Below are 14,023 nucleotides of genomic sequence, written 5' to 3'. Positions count from 1 at the left end.
TCGCTTCGACGCCTTGCCCTAACCAAAAATCTAAAAAAAAAAAGAAGGGGAAAATGGAGGAAGAGTGAGAGTAATGCATGTGAATGAAAATTTTGGCTCATACATTATACTTTTCACATATAATTCAATACCAAAAGTATATCAAAAGCATCCTATAACATTAGACAATAAACAATTGCAGTAAATCTGCATGTATATCCACTCTCAACTATATAATCCTAGTGTATATGCATGAATGTCAAACCACAAGTGCCCATCATATTTCATGGAGAGAAAGAATCTATATGTGATATTAAAGCAAATCCAAAGCTCTAATCACCTACAGAAAAGTTTCAAATTATGCAAAGAACTTGATGTGGATGTAGTAACGGTATTTGCTTATTAACAAATGTTGCTATTTTACTTTAACTTTAGTTGTGTATGTATATATATGTTCTACACATTCTGTTGCTTCTTATACTTCTTATTTTGGCTCATACTCTTCTGAAGCCCAATTCACCACTATGAGTTCAACAAGCTGAGTAGTGAAACTCAAAGGCTAGTTTTTTGAAAAGAAAAAAGGTTAAATTTGTAACACATTACCAAAAAGAAGAGACCATGGGTTGGTATGAGTCATGAATAATGTGTGTGTGTGCCTGAGCGAGCGTGTACTTGCTTGCTGAAATATAACCACAGCATAATAGTGTTATTTAGTTGAAACACTAAATTCATGCTATCAAGGACAGTCCAATGATGTCAATGTGTTATTGTTATTGAAATTTCAATCAATTCTCAGATTTTAAAAATACATACAGAGCATACTGCAGCTCTTACACAAGGAATTGTACCTCTCACCGAGCTACAGAACAGTATCCCTGCAAAATTTTCTTATATTTCTTCTTCCTTGGCTGCAATTACACTGAAAGCTTGAGATCTTGAGTGATTGCAAATACAGCAGCATCTATGTTAAACAACAACAAAACAACCAAACATGGGGGTTTAATTTCAAAGCACCCCTTGATTGGTTGCAGTTAGATCTGGATCGGTCCTGGCTCTATAGCAAGCAAATACAGCCATTTGATGCTTGAACAGATGATTTCATTTTGGAAGAACTGGAACTTTACCCACTTAGGAACCATCTGGTCCATCCTGACAATGTGAATGGAATTAGTTGTATCAATGATCTCGAACAACCATCGTCAGGACTTCGAACTGGAACAGACCGACCCAACCACAACTTTGGGATGAAGGGTATCTTCTTAATGATGTTTCATTCCTCAAATGACTGCATACAAATCTTCTCCAGCAGCAATGGCCAGTCTTCTCCAAGTTGCTGTGGATTTAGCTCCATTGCAACCTTAAAATCAAGCAAAGATATTGAGCGCTGCGGTCTTTCCTCCTGTGAAACTTCCAAGGGCCCATTGCTGCCCTGCATATGCGGGTGATTGCTTGGCCACATGCCATTAATAACCTTTCCTTGAATCTGCTGCTTTGGTGCAGCATTCTTTCTTGGCTCTAAACCAGACCTTGATCCCACCAGCTCAACACAGGATTTGATCAATCGCTTTAAGTACACATCCAACACATTATTTAACATATTGGCACATTCCATAGAAACACCTCCAACACCTTGTGCTGCAGCAATCTGCTCCATACGGTTTCTCAGGGTCTCCGTATCAGACAAAACCCCACTGTCATAATAGCTAACAAAATCACAGCTGCTACCCACCGGAATAGCTTTGCGGGCCCCACCTACACTGGCTGAGTATAATGGGATCCCAAGTGGAGCAAGAAGAGGACTTCTGGAGAAACTCAAACGGTTTGATTGTTCCGCCTCTTCCCCATCTTCCATAACTGCAAAGTTGGCCTGATTGCTGAGTATCTGTGGTTTTCCTGTGGGTCGCCTGACTGCACCATCTCTTTCACGTTCAGGTAGCTCGGCAACTGGTTGAAGATGCTGCATTGGTCTCTGATAATCAAATGGATTTGCATCCCCATTCTCCGTGATAATCTTACTGCCACTATCCTCTGAACCTGTGGATGGATGTGACACACTGTCTACCTTCCCATTTGGTCCAAGTGGGCTAGGCCTATCCCTTAGCTTCCGCTCACGTATAGCGGACCTCCCCTTCCTTGGGGACACAGGCAAAACCCCATTAGACCAAACAGACACATTTTGATTCTGATTTGGGAAAAGGTTCCCACTTTGTTCGTGCCCATCTTCCCTACTCGGAGAACTGTTTGCAGCTTGCACCCCAGGTTTTGCAGGACCTGATGAATGAACTGGTGGCGGGATCTTGCCTTGGCATGCATTCTTCAAGATTGACAGTATAAAATGATTGTGCAGCGGCAAGTTTTCACTTCCTAACACGCGGTGGCACAACTTATCAAACTCTTTCTTGCTCAGCTTCTGACTCAACAACTTGTTCAAGTAATAAAAGTATCGTTTCGACTTCTCAGGCCCGATCCTCTTCACTAACTGAGCTCTCAAATCACCCAAATCGATCCTCGACAACTGCTGAGGTTGCATTTCTCAACAAACAGATTCATACACCATCCACAATACTTTACAAATCCCCCAGCAACCCCCAAATTACTGTTACTCCTATCTCGAAAAAAACCAGAACTTGCACTCCCCCATATCATTCATTTCAAATCAATTCTTAACACTCTGCATATCACACCAAACAGAGCCACAGTCCAGAAACCCCCAAAAATAAAAAAAGTAAAATAAAATTAAAAAAAAACCCCAATCTCAAATGAGACTACCGTTAACCTTCTTTCCAAACAACCCCGAATTGTCCCGCCCACAATCCACACAATGCAAAACCAAATCCCATCTCCTCAATCCCAAAACCCTAAAGATCAAACCCACAACACACCTAGCTCAATTCATCGAAAACCAATACAAATCAAAAACCCTAAGTCCGAATCACCACAAATTCGGGTCCGGAGTTCCTCCCAAACTTGAATTGCACCGCCGCGCCAATGCAAACCCAGTATTGAATTCGCGCAATTGGCGAGCTCCGAACTTCAAGACTTGAAATTTGAAGTCCGGGGAATGAGATCAGTGAGTCCGGCGAAACAGAGCTCGAATTGCAGATAGAAATTGGGATTTGCAGATAAACAAATGAAGCGCCAAAAAAAAAAAAAAAAAAGAGAAATTGAAATAGTGAAAGGGTTTGGGGGAGAGAGAGTGTGAGAGGGCTTTTGGAGATTGATTGAACTCTGACCTTAACGAGCTTGACGAATTTGCAGAGGGAAATCGAACCTCACTGACTTGCGAGCTTTGCCTTTCGCTTTCTCGCTCTTCCTCTTCTTTTTTTTTTTTCTTTTTTTGAAATTTTGGGGTTTTTTTATTTTTATCTAATTTTGTTTTTTTGGTGCTGCTGATTTATATTCGAACATAGGCTCTCTCACCTCTCTCTGTGTAGCTCGATCGCTGCTCTATTTCTTCCTTCTTTCTTTTGTTTTTCTCTCTCTTCCTTCTCTTCTTTCTCGGTTGCTCTCACAAGGTCTCACCTTGTATTTTTTTTTTGTTGCCTTTTTTCGTTCTATTGATGAACATAATACCATGTTCATTTACACTTCATTTTTTGTTTTTTGCCAACAAACATCGATAAGCTAATCAAGTGATTCACGATTTAAAATTTAAAGTTTATGAACTTTAATGTGACTCGATTGATAGCGAACCGTGTAAATTAAGTTGGTTGGATTTTTTTTATTGCCATTAGGGTAGAAGTCATCTCTTGCGCTATTGTACTGGTGTCACGTGTGATTATTGTTTAGTTTTGTCAGTAATAAAATCTTTTTTAACTAAGGCTCTATAGCCTGAGAGGTTAAAAAACGCGGTTGGATTGTTACAGTGAGACTTTCCGCCAGTGCCTCATATGGTCGATGGCTCATAGGTGGCTATGATTGTCAGCATTTGGAACGGTTGGTGCCCCATATGAATTTCGACCGAATATGTATGTTTTTGCTATTGAGTTGCAAAAATGTAGATCGCTTTTCATAGTTGGTGTGACTAGAGTTTGTTTATGTTATTCTTGATCACTGTGGCGGTGTGACTAGGATTCGTTTATGATATTATTGATCAATATGGTGGTCTGCGTGATTTGTGTTGAGTCATTACCATGTTGATAAACCATGACTCGTTTGTGCACGTTATAGATCACTTATTATGTTTGTATTGTTAGCTCAGTTTTGAATTCTTAGCGTATAAAAGTATTTTCACAGTGCATCGCTTAATACGATGGAAGTTGATTGTCTCTAGTTACATCTCTACATGGGTATAGAAGAAATATAGGTTGTACTAGTTTCAATATTTGTAACTTATTGTTTCCGATTGTTCAACTTGTTCTACAAAACGATTTATAGCTGAAAGTGATGTTACATGGTTACTGATCTCCTTTCTGGTTTTCCCAAACAAGAACGAGTTATTGTGTACATAATTCGTTTGCTTACATTTGTTATGAATATAATTGTCGTTCATAAAAGCTCATTTGAAGTAAAGTATTTTTTTTTTTAACAAACCCAAATAGGGTGACTATCATTCATCGAAAGCCAGAAAGGGCCATTACATATCCTCCCTCTACCATCAAGGGGTAGATAAAGAGTTTGTGGTAGTAGCACAGTGATACATAGATTAGGTCCAATCATTTGACGGTTCTATGCTCCGAAATGAAGCCTATAGACTATTAATTACTACATAGCAAATAGGCCGAGTACACTAGACTAAATGACGCTCACTAAAAACTATAAGCATAGCTCCCTAACAAAGTATGGAATTATTTTAATCAAAAAGACTAAACTAAAATAGAGGGCCTAGAGCAAAAACCAGCCCAAAACTAGCAGTCCACACAGCCCAAGAGAAGGCCCGACGCAGGCCCAACAAGAAAGCCTGACCCGAGCCCAAATTCAATCGCCAGCCACACTGTTCGTCGACCTCCGCTACCTAGCGCCGGACTTCGCCGCCACAATCCAGCACCGGACCTCACCACCGATCCAGAGCCAGATCTCGCCTCCTCAATTCCACATCGGACTCACCATCGCACCCACGTCGAAGCCCGATAGAGCCAGGCCGCATCGAACCCATCCTCCCAAGATGCAGCCGATCCTGGAGGTGCCCCCACTATGCCGACCCACGCCATGCCACCGCCCACACGCACTCAAGATTTCGTCTGATGCTCATAGTTAGACCATCAAGCCAGACCCTAAGCCAAACCACATCCCACAAGACTCAGGCAAATAGTGATCAAACACCCGTCCGGCAGCAACCCATTAACGACGTGGCGGACTGACGCAAACCATGAGAGCCGCTGGACGAGGAGGACGTCGCAAACCCTTGACCAAGCCGGCCGAGTTTTTTGGAGCTCGAGAGAGAAAATTAAACAGAAAAATTTGTCTTTTCATTCAACACAAAAATGGATGTTATGGAGGGCCAATTCTTAGGTGCGGGTAGCCGCACCACGTGTACGGTGCGGCTGCCCAATCAAATCTCAGAAATTTTTGTCTTTGTTCCGAAATTGTCCCTGGTTTTTAAATGTGAAATACCCAAAATACCCCCCTGCTAGGGGAATGATTGGCCTGCCGCATCGCCACGCCGCACCACGTGGCGGTGCGGCTGCCCCACGCAAGAATCACTCTGTTATGGAGAGCCATTTGAAGTAAAGTATGAAGTTAGGATAAATAAATTTCAATTTTTAAGAAAATGGTCGAAAATTTTCTCTTGAACAAGACAAAACTCAAAACTGGTTTAATTATTCTGTTATCCAAAAATAAATATGAATAAAAAATAGGGTTTTTGTCAATTTACCCAATTTTTAGAGATTTTTTTTCTCACTTATCCCATTAAGTTTTTTTAATTTCTCCTTACCCAAAACACTCTAAGGAAGATACCCCATAAAGTTTTTTTTTTTTTTTAAAATTTTTAATACCATTTTACCTTCACCCATGTGTTACTTAGAGAGAGAAAGAAAGAGAAAATAGAAGAGAGAGAAACCATAGGAGACTTCGCCGGAGCTCCGTCACCGGTTGTCGGATTTCGGTCACCGGTCGCGCGGATTCATGTCACCAGCTGTCGGATTCCGGTCACCAGCCGCCGCTGCCGACCGGATTTTCCTGAAAACCTCCCTGAAAGTCCCTAAAGAGGTCGTCGGAGATCTCATAAATCACCGGAAAGGTTTATTGCCCCCAATAGACGTCTATTGCCCCCCAATAGATGGGTAGTAGACGTCTATTGCACCCTAATAGACGTTTCGATCACCGAAATGGGAACTGATATTTCTAAATTAGATAAATAAAACTTTTGATAGAAGAAAAAAAAGAGGAGATTACATCAATTCAAAAAGTCTATTGCCCCGCAATACAACTTTTTTTTTTCCTTCTTGCATTTCTGGCTTTATGCCCACAGTCTAAAAAAAAAAAATGCTCTATGCTTTCTTGCACTCTGAGAATATCGAAACAAGCTGCTCATCCTTCAATTCTTCATCCCTATCAAGCCATATCTAGCCCAATTCGTCGGCGCTCACCTATTGGACTTTCTATTTGCTGCTCAGGACTCCTTCACGTATCGCTGTTGTGGGTGGTGGCGTCGCTCGACTCGCACCCGAAGGTTCTGGCCAAGGTCCGGGAACTGATCACGGCGGACCAGCTGGCACGGATAAGGTGAGGTCGTGAGGTACCGTGCTCCGGCCACCATGGTCCCTCACTTTGAGCCTCCGACGAGTACGCCGATGCAGATCTAGTGAGAGGGATGAGAGAGAGTGCTGAAACAGTACAGATCGGAGAGCGAGAATTCTGATTCCTCGGGGTGCCGGACTCGAGAATGACGACCTGCAACGCTGTCGCGAGAATTCCGATTCCTCGCCATGCCGGAGGCGTCAGGTTCAGAATCTGGGGGAAGAGAGAGAGAGAGGGGAGAGAGAGCTGTGCATCGGGGAGGAGAGACAGTGGCATGACTGTAGTTAATTAATTAGGCTGAGGTCATATTTGTCATTTCTCTTTAAATTGGGTTAGTGAGACTAAAAATCTGTTGCTGGGGTAAGTGAGATAATTTTGGTCAATTTTAGTGCTTTGGGTCAAGAACCCAAACAAATATTTGGTATTTATTTTCTTGCAGAATTTTATTTAGGGACGATGATAAAAGAGGTCATTTTAAAGTACTTTATGATAATCCAGACACCACAAATGTCCCCCTGATAATTAAGGTCACCTATTAACAACCTACCACTAAAGTTAAACTTAATTACAAAAACTGCCACTGCTGGCTCTCGTTCCCTCCCTTCCGTTAATATGTTATCCGTTCAGATTCAACCCTTTACCAAAATCTCTCTCTCTCCACAAACCCTTACCATCCCAACCTCCTTGACCGCAACTCCTTAAGACCTTCCTCGACTTCTCCGACTCGCCGCCCTTCACCATCGATCTCTCCTTCGAGTGGATCCTCGACTCCCGTGACTCCGACACCGATCAGATCAAGCTCATTGATCGCGCCCTGCAGTTGGGATCGGTGCTCCTCGAGGCCGGTAAGAGCTCGGCGAGACGACGAGCCTCCAAGCACAACTCCATCTCCTGGGCTCTCCCTCTCGACCTCACCATCAAGGTAAGCCCATGTTTAATTGTTGAAGTAAAATTTGAACTGTAATTGTTGCCGGAAACTGGTTTGATCGTGTTAGTTTTTGGGCATTCCGATTCTTTTGTTTTGAAGTTGCACTTTGCCGTTTTCAGTAGCACTGGGTTGCACATAATCAGATGGTTTATGTCAGTCACTGAGTTAATTTTAGTCCTACCTTTTAAAAAAAGAGTTGGTGAGACTTTTGATTGGGAGCGTTGAGACCGATATATAATGCGTACATGTCAAATTGAATAAATATTGATATTGCAGGGATGTGATGGGTCAGTTTTGCTTGATGGATCAGCGAGTGGTCCAAGTGAGCAGGAGGCACCTCCAAACCTGAGTTTGAGGGCCACGGCCTTCGAAATCATCAATGACCTCCGTGAGCTAGCTCATAGCAAATGTGGGAGGGTTTGTTTCTTGTGCTGATATAGCTGCTCTTGCTGCTAGGGATTCTGTTTTCCTGGTAAGTAATTATTTTTTCCTCTTGCCAATTATATTGTTATATATATGTATATCACTTTATACATCCATCTAATGTAGAAATGAGCTAAAGACATAGTTGATATCTGATTTTTGACCAATTATTGAGATAGGTACTCAATAAAGGCAGAAATTTTTGCAGTTTTTTGAAATATTTACTGTATGTCAATTGGATACAGAAATCTATTTACATTTATGATTGCCTTTTGGACTTGCATTAGCTATTGATCACCAAGTAGGATCATCTAGGCTAGAAGATATTTAAGTAATATGAAGATAAAGAAACCAACTCCTCTCTCACAAAAAATGCCTCATGCAGATCCATTGGCTCTTCGATTCCAATCCCTCCAATCTCCCAAATTTAGTAAAGGCTCCGACTCTCTCAATCTCTTCAAAATATTAATCCAATCTCGATCCACTTCTAATTTTTTTTTCTTCTAGACTCATTGGCTTTGGCATGAAAACTCATAAAGAATGTTTCAAAGTTTCCAAGTTCTTGAACTACTGAACTGTTAAACTGTTGCTGATTTGAAATTTTTATAATTATGTTATTTGATGTTTCATGCCTTTTTCATAGTTGGAATGTGATATTTAATAGATTATATTGCATTGACATTCTATTGAATTGGCTTTGTGTTTGATCTTATACACCGTAATGCAGTTTTTGTCAAGTGGTTTTGTTGTGATGCTTTTTCATTATGATGGTAACGTTGATGAGTGGAAGCAATTTCAATGGAATGATCTTGTCATTTATGTGTCTGTAGTCAATCAAACAAAATGGTACACATGACTTATCTTCATGCCTTCAATCATTTCATTTGTATTAGAAGTTGGCTTATTTTAGATGCATTTCTGAGTGATAGCTTTCTTGATGCCTAGGTGGTTCGCAAAGCGTTTCTTACATCCTGATATAGTTGATCAATATAGTCGCATTCTTCTACGGGATGAGGACCTTGGAGTTGACAATTTCAATCCTCAACGGTACTGTAGCTGCATTTCCTTTTAGCAAAGTTAGGATGCTTGCTTGCATTTGAACTACTGTAAAACTCTGTTGCTCAAACTCTATATTGTTCTTCTTCTACAACACTTCTAGGTATGTGTCCATTGTTCGAAAGGAAGGGCTTGAAATATCACAACCGGCACTTGATTTTTCCAAGACAGAGGTGAACTACATGGAGAAACTTTCGAAAGAGGAGGGGATTCAGAAGAAACTCAGCAAGGATATTTTGCAATATAAAGCTCATATAATCAAGATATTTGCGGAACATAGGCACAATTGGATCTCTGCAGATTTAGAGTTTTAGAAATTTGCCTAGGGCTTAGGATGCAAGTCACTGATGAATTGTAAACTCCAGTTTATTAAATAAATTAGCTTTTTGTATCTTTTTATGATGTCACTGTTATGTTTTTTCCTTAATAAAACATTATTTTTATAGATCTTTTACAACACATTCTAATTTTCGGCATCTTTTGAATTCAACAAGTCAATGTCACTGACCATGTCCAAGGTTGATCACAAGTCAGTAGACAAGTCACTGAACATGTCATTGGCAATTGCATATCACTTGTCAAGTTATTGTTATATTCATGTCACTGGTCATGTCACATTGCATTTCACTGTAATATAAGTCACTGACCAAGTCACTGGCCAAGTCACATTGCATCATTGACCATGTCACTGTTATATACTTGTCACTGACCAAGTTACTGGCCAAGTCATATTGCATATATTCATAGTAATCTCCTCAAGGGAAATCTGGATGAGGAGATATCCCCTCAAGACCAATATGAGTGAGGAGTAATCTCCTCAAAGAAAATCTGGATGATGAGATATCCCCTTAAGGAAATTTGGGTGAGGAGTAAAATAATTCCCTAAAGGCTAATCTGTGTGAGAAGAAATCCTCTCAAGGCTAATATGGGTGAGGAGTAATCTCCTCAAGGGAAATCTGGGTGAGGAGATATATCCTTAAAGAAAATTTGGGTGAAGAGTAAAGTAATTCCCTAAAGGCTAATCTGTGTGAGAATAAATCATCTCAAAGCTAATATGGGTGAGGAGTAATTTCCTCAAGGGAAATCTAGGTGAGGAGATATCCTCTTAAAGAAAATTTGGGTGAGGAGTAAAGTAATTCCCTAAAGACAAATATGTGTGAGAAGAAATCCTCTGAAGGCTAATATGGGTGTGAGAAGAAATCACCTCAAAACCAATATGAGTGAGGAATAATCCTCTCGAGGTGAATCTAGGTAACTGCCAAAGTCACTGTTAATCTCAAGTAACTGACCATGTCACTGTCAATCACCGAACAAGTCACTATCCATGTCACTGACCCAAGTCACACTGCATGTCACTTACATATTTTGGAATTTTCAAGTCACTGTCTGGGTAACTATTAACCTCAAGTAACTAACTAAGTCACTAATCATGTAACTGCCAATGTCACTGTCAATCAAGTTACCGGCCATGTCACTGTCAATCAACGAACAAGTCACTGTCAATAACATGTCACTTGTCAAGTCATTATTATATCCATATCACTGACCCAAGTCACACTGCATGTCACTTACATATTTTGGAATTTTCAAGTCACTGTCTGGGTAACTATTAACCTTAAGTAGCTAACTAAGTCACTGATCATGTAACTGACCATGTCACTGTTAATCTCAAGTAACTGACCATGTCACTGTCAATCACCGAACAAGTCACTTGTCAAGTCATTATTATATCCATGTCACTGACCCAAGTCACACTGCATGTCACTTACATATTTTGGAATTTTCAAGTCACTGTCCGGGTAACTATTAACCTCAAGTAGCTAACTAAGTCACTGATCATGTAACTGACCATGTCACTGTTAATCTCAAGTAACTGACCATGTCACTGTTAATCACCGAACAAGTCACTTGTCAAGTCATTATTATATCCATGTCACTGACCCAAGTCACACTGCATGTCACTTACATATTTTGGAATTTTCAAGTCACTGTCTGGGTAACTATTAACCTCAAGTAACTAACTAAGTCACTGATCATGTAACTGACCATATGTCACTGTTAATCTCAAGTAACTGACCATGTCACTGTCAATCAAGTTACCGGCCATGTCATAGTGACATGGTCAGTGATCAAAACTAACACAATTTTTTGTGTCCTCCAATAAATCAAAATTGTATAACATAAACATAAGTAACAACAGTTCCAAAACAACTACAAAATGGCACCAACAAGATTCCCAATAATCCACTTTAAAATGGCACCAACAAGATTCTCAATAATCAGCTTTAAACGTGTATGTTACAATTCTAAATTACAAACTGTCAACAGATTACTTCTCCAGAAACACAGACGAATAAAAAAAAAAACAATATTGCATGACACTATACAAAGCTATCTCAGGGGGAAATGTGAAATATCTAATGAAGTTATCATCTTCCAAATGCTATTACATGTTTCATAGGCAGTCATCTTCTCTGCATCAAATTCAAAGTTTTGTACCGCTTTCGTATCTATATCCACAACATCTGTAATTTATGGCTTAAGGAGAACAAGTTCATTGCAATACTAAAAACCCATCAGATTTACTAAGAATTATTGCACAGTAGAAAAGTGAATAAACGTATGAATGATTTATTGAATACAAATATTATATGCATGTGATAACTACTAAGTAAGATGTTGCAACAGTAGGATATAGCCCAAGATTCTTGACTGATCATCCAGGTTTGGTATAATATTTGTAACAGAAGCATACATGGAAAGCCTCCTCCTGCATATAAGAGAACCCAACAGTTCATTGATGGAAATATAGACATGATTTGTCAGTCTGGCAGTCAGTACCTAAAATTTAAATTGGCTTGGGAATTCAATGCCAGAGAAATGCTTATGTCTCTACAAATGTACCCCTGATAATATATTACTACTTTTTTTTTGTAAATGTTATTTTTGTTGTTTATCACCAAATATTATGATTCTTATTACCACAAAAAAGATGTTGTAGACCTGTTCAGGCCCTAGGTATGAAAGAATCTAGTAAACCACTATGTCCTGAATAAATGCACACAGCCATGATAGATTACGTACTTGTTGAATTTGAATTAGCACCATCCACTCTTTTAGCAGCACTACCAGGTTCAACTAGGCTACAAGTAGATGCAAAGTCACTTGACCTCTCCTGAGACACATCAGATGAAACATCTGGCGTATCTGGCAAAAGGATTCAGCTCAGATTTGCAATCTGTATAAATTGAGAACAAAAGATTAAAGTGTTCTGCTCAAATGAAATTAGTTCATTGTTAACAATCCTAATGACTTTCCTTTGGGAATAAAGGTAAACCAGCTATCAGACCCAAGCTAAACTATATCCATGGACCTATTGCACCAGCCATTCTACTAACTTCTTGATTCCAGTTCTTAATTTGCACGTATATCACTACGTAACAAAAGCTGCTAACAAGTGAAGAATAAGAAAAGTAATGTTTGATAAATCATCTTTGACTTTATTTAACAGCAAAACAAAATTAAAAGAACAACAAAGTAAACAAAACCTAGCTATAAGAAAATGATGACCTTCTAGCACTACACGAGCATTATTCCCTGAAGCTAGAAAATTAAACCGGCCATAATAATTTTAACTGATTCAAGAGCATGCAGCTAGTATTTGCTCTAGTTAGTATTGTTATTAGAAGATCCTTCCGGGTGATACATAGCTAAGTGTAGATTGTTGTTAACCTCTGTGAAGCACCATTAGCTGCACCATATCACCGACCTGAAAATTCTCAACTTGCACCATCCTTGACCAGCCGCTTGTTAGACCATACCTGAGGTTTTGATACCTTACAAGGGTAAAAAAAGTATTAGGATGCCGAGGTGATAGGAACCACAATGGAATGGCTTGGTTCGAAGCAAAATTAATATCTACGTTGCATAAGAATTGGGGTAGAAAGTGAATATGTGGAGGGTTGGGAGAAAGTGAATATGTTCAAATTATCGGCCATAACGGCATTATTTCACATGTTCTGCTCAAATGAAATTAGTTCAGTGTTAACAATCCTAACGACTTTCCTTTGAGAATAAAGGTAAACCAGCTATCAGACCAAGCTAAACTATATCCATGGACCTATTGCACCAGCCATACATAGCATAATCAACGTCGGGAGTCTCAATTTGCAGAAGTATGTTACATATGCAGTAAAATGAACACATGACTAGCAAATATAGTTGTTACCTTCAAGAATCAACATGAGGATTCTGAAGCAAATATGTAGCATTATGCAGCACAGCACTAGCCTCCTCATTCAAAGCATCAATCGTGCGCAACTCTCTGATCTCATCCTGCCATTTCTCCATTTCCTCCTTGTGAATCCTACACAAAAAATTTCAGTCAGGCATAAACACAAACACCTTCCGGTCACTATTGAGATACATTTTCTTGTTCTTTTCGAAACTCACAGATTCAATCTACAATCACAGTCACAACTATTTCTCACAAGCATCTCATCAAACACCTTATCTACACAAAAATCTATGCCTAATTCAACGAACCTCTCTTTGGAGTTTTTGCCGGAGCTCATTGGAGGAAGCTAATTCGGCCTGAAATTCATGCAACCTCCAGCCATATTCTTCATCAGATTGCTTCTGTTTCTGTATCCAAACACTTAAATTGATACGATCGAGCAAAAAAAAAAAAAATTCAATCGAAAAAATGCTTAAAGTGAATTTCAGAGCAAAACCTGAACAAGGAGTGACGAGACGTCGAGGACGAACACATTATAGAGCTAGATGCAGCGATAGTCGACGACGTTCTCGTCAGCCGTTGTTTCGAGATTGTGCCGATTAACTCTTCTTTCCTTCGTTTTATCGGCAGAGAAAGCTTCGATCTATTCTTCTGATCTCGACGGTATAGGCATTGCAGGCAACGGCGAATTCGACGCCCCCGGTTCCCGATCCGGCTCG

The 14,023-nt window shown here is 39.8% G+C and overlaps 1 protein-coding gene and 2 long non-coding RNA genes across 3 annotated transcripts; 1 reads left to right on the top strand and 2 right to left on the bottom strand.

Moving 5' to 3' along the window:
• Positions 1 to 730: 730 nt before the first annotated feature.
• On the bottom strand, positions 731 to 3,502 carry LOC133739095 (uncharacterized). Its single transcript, XM_062166818.1, has one exon. It carries the CDS (start codon positions 2,507 to 2,509, stop codon positions 1,250 to 1,252), a length of 1,260 nt encoding a protein of 419 aa, XP_062022802.1. The 5' UTR covers positions 2,510 to 3,502; the 3' UTR covers positions 731 to 1,249.
• Positions 3,503 to 7,294: 3,792 nt separating this feature from the next.
• On the top strand, positions 7,295 to 9,516 carry LOC133740131 (uncharacterized). The gene is made up of 5 exons (XR_009861031.1): positions 7,295 to 7,582; positions 7,865 to 8,060; positions 8,739 to 8,857; positions 8,957 to 9,058; positions 9,171 to 9,516. It is a non-coding gene; the product is annotated as an uncharacterized LOC133740131 (long non-coding RNA).
• A 2,979-nt stretch (positions 9,517 to 12,495) lies between these two features.
• LOC133736380 (uncharacterized) lies at positions 12,496 to 13,713 on the bottom strand. The gene is made up of 3 exons (XR_009859527.1): positions 13,613 to 13,713; positions 13,296 to 13,433; positions 12,496 to 12,903 (listed from the first exon to the last, which is right to left on the bottom strand). It is a non-coding gene; the product is annotated as an uncharacterized LOC133736380 (long non-coding RNA).
• Between the last annotated feature and the right edge of the window lie 310 nt (positions 13,714 to 14,023).

Source organism: Rosa rugosa, chromosome 3 (genome assembly GCF_958449725.1).
Source record: "Rosa rugosa chromosome 3, drRosRugo1.1, whole genome shotgun sequence".
Lineage (NCBI taxonomy): Eukaryota > Viridiplantae > Streptophyta > Magnoliopsida > Rosales > Rosaceae > Rosa > Rosa rugosa.
This window is presented reverse-complemented; position numbering and strand designations above follow the sequence as displayed.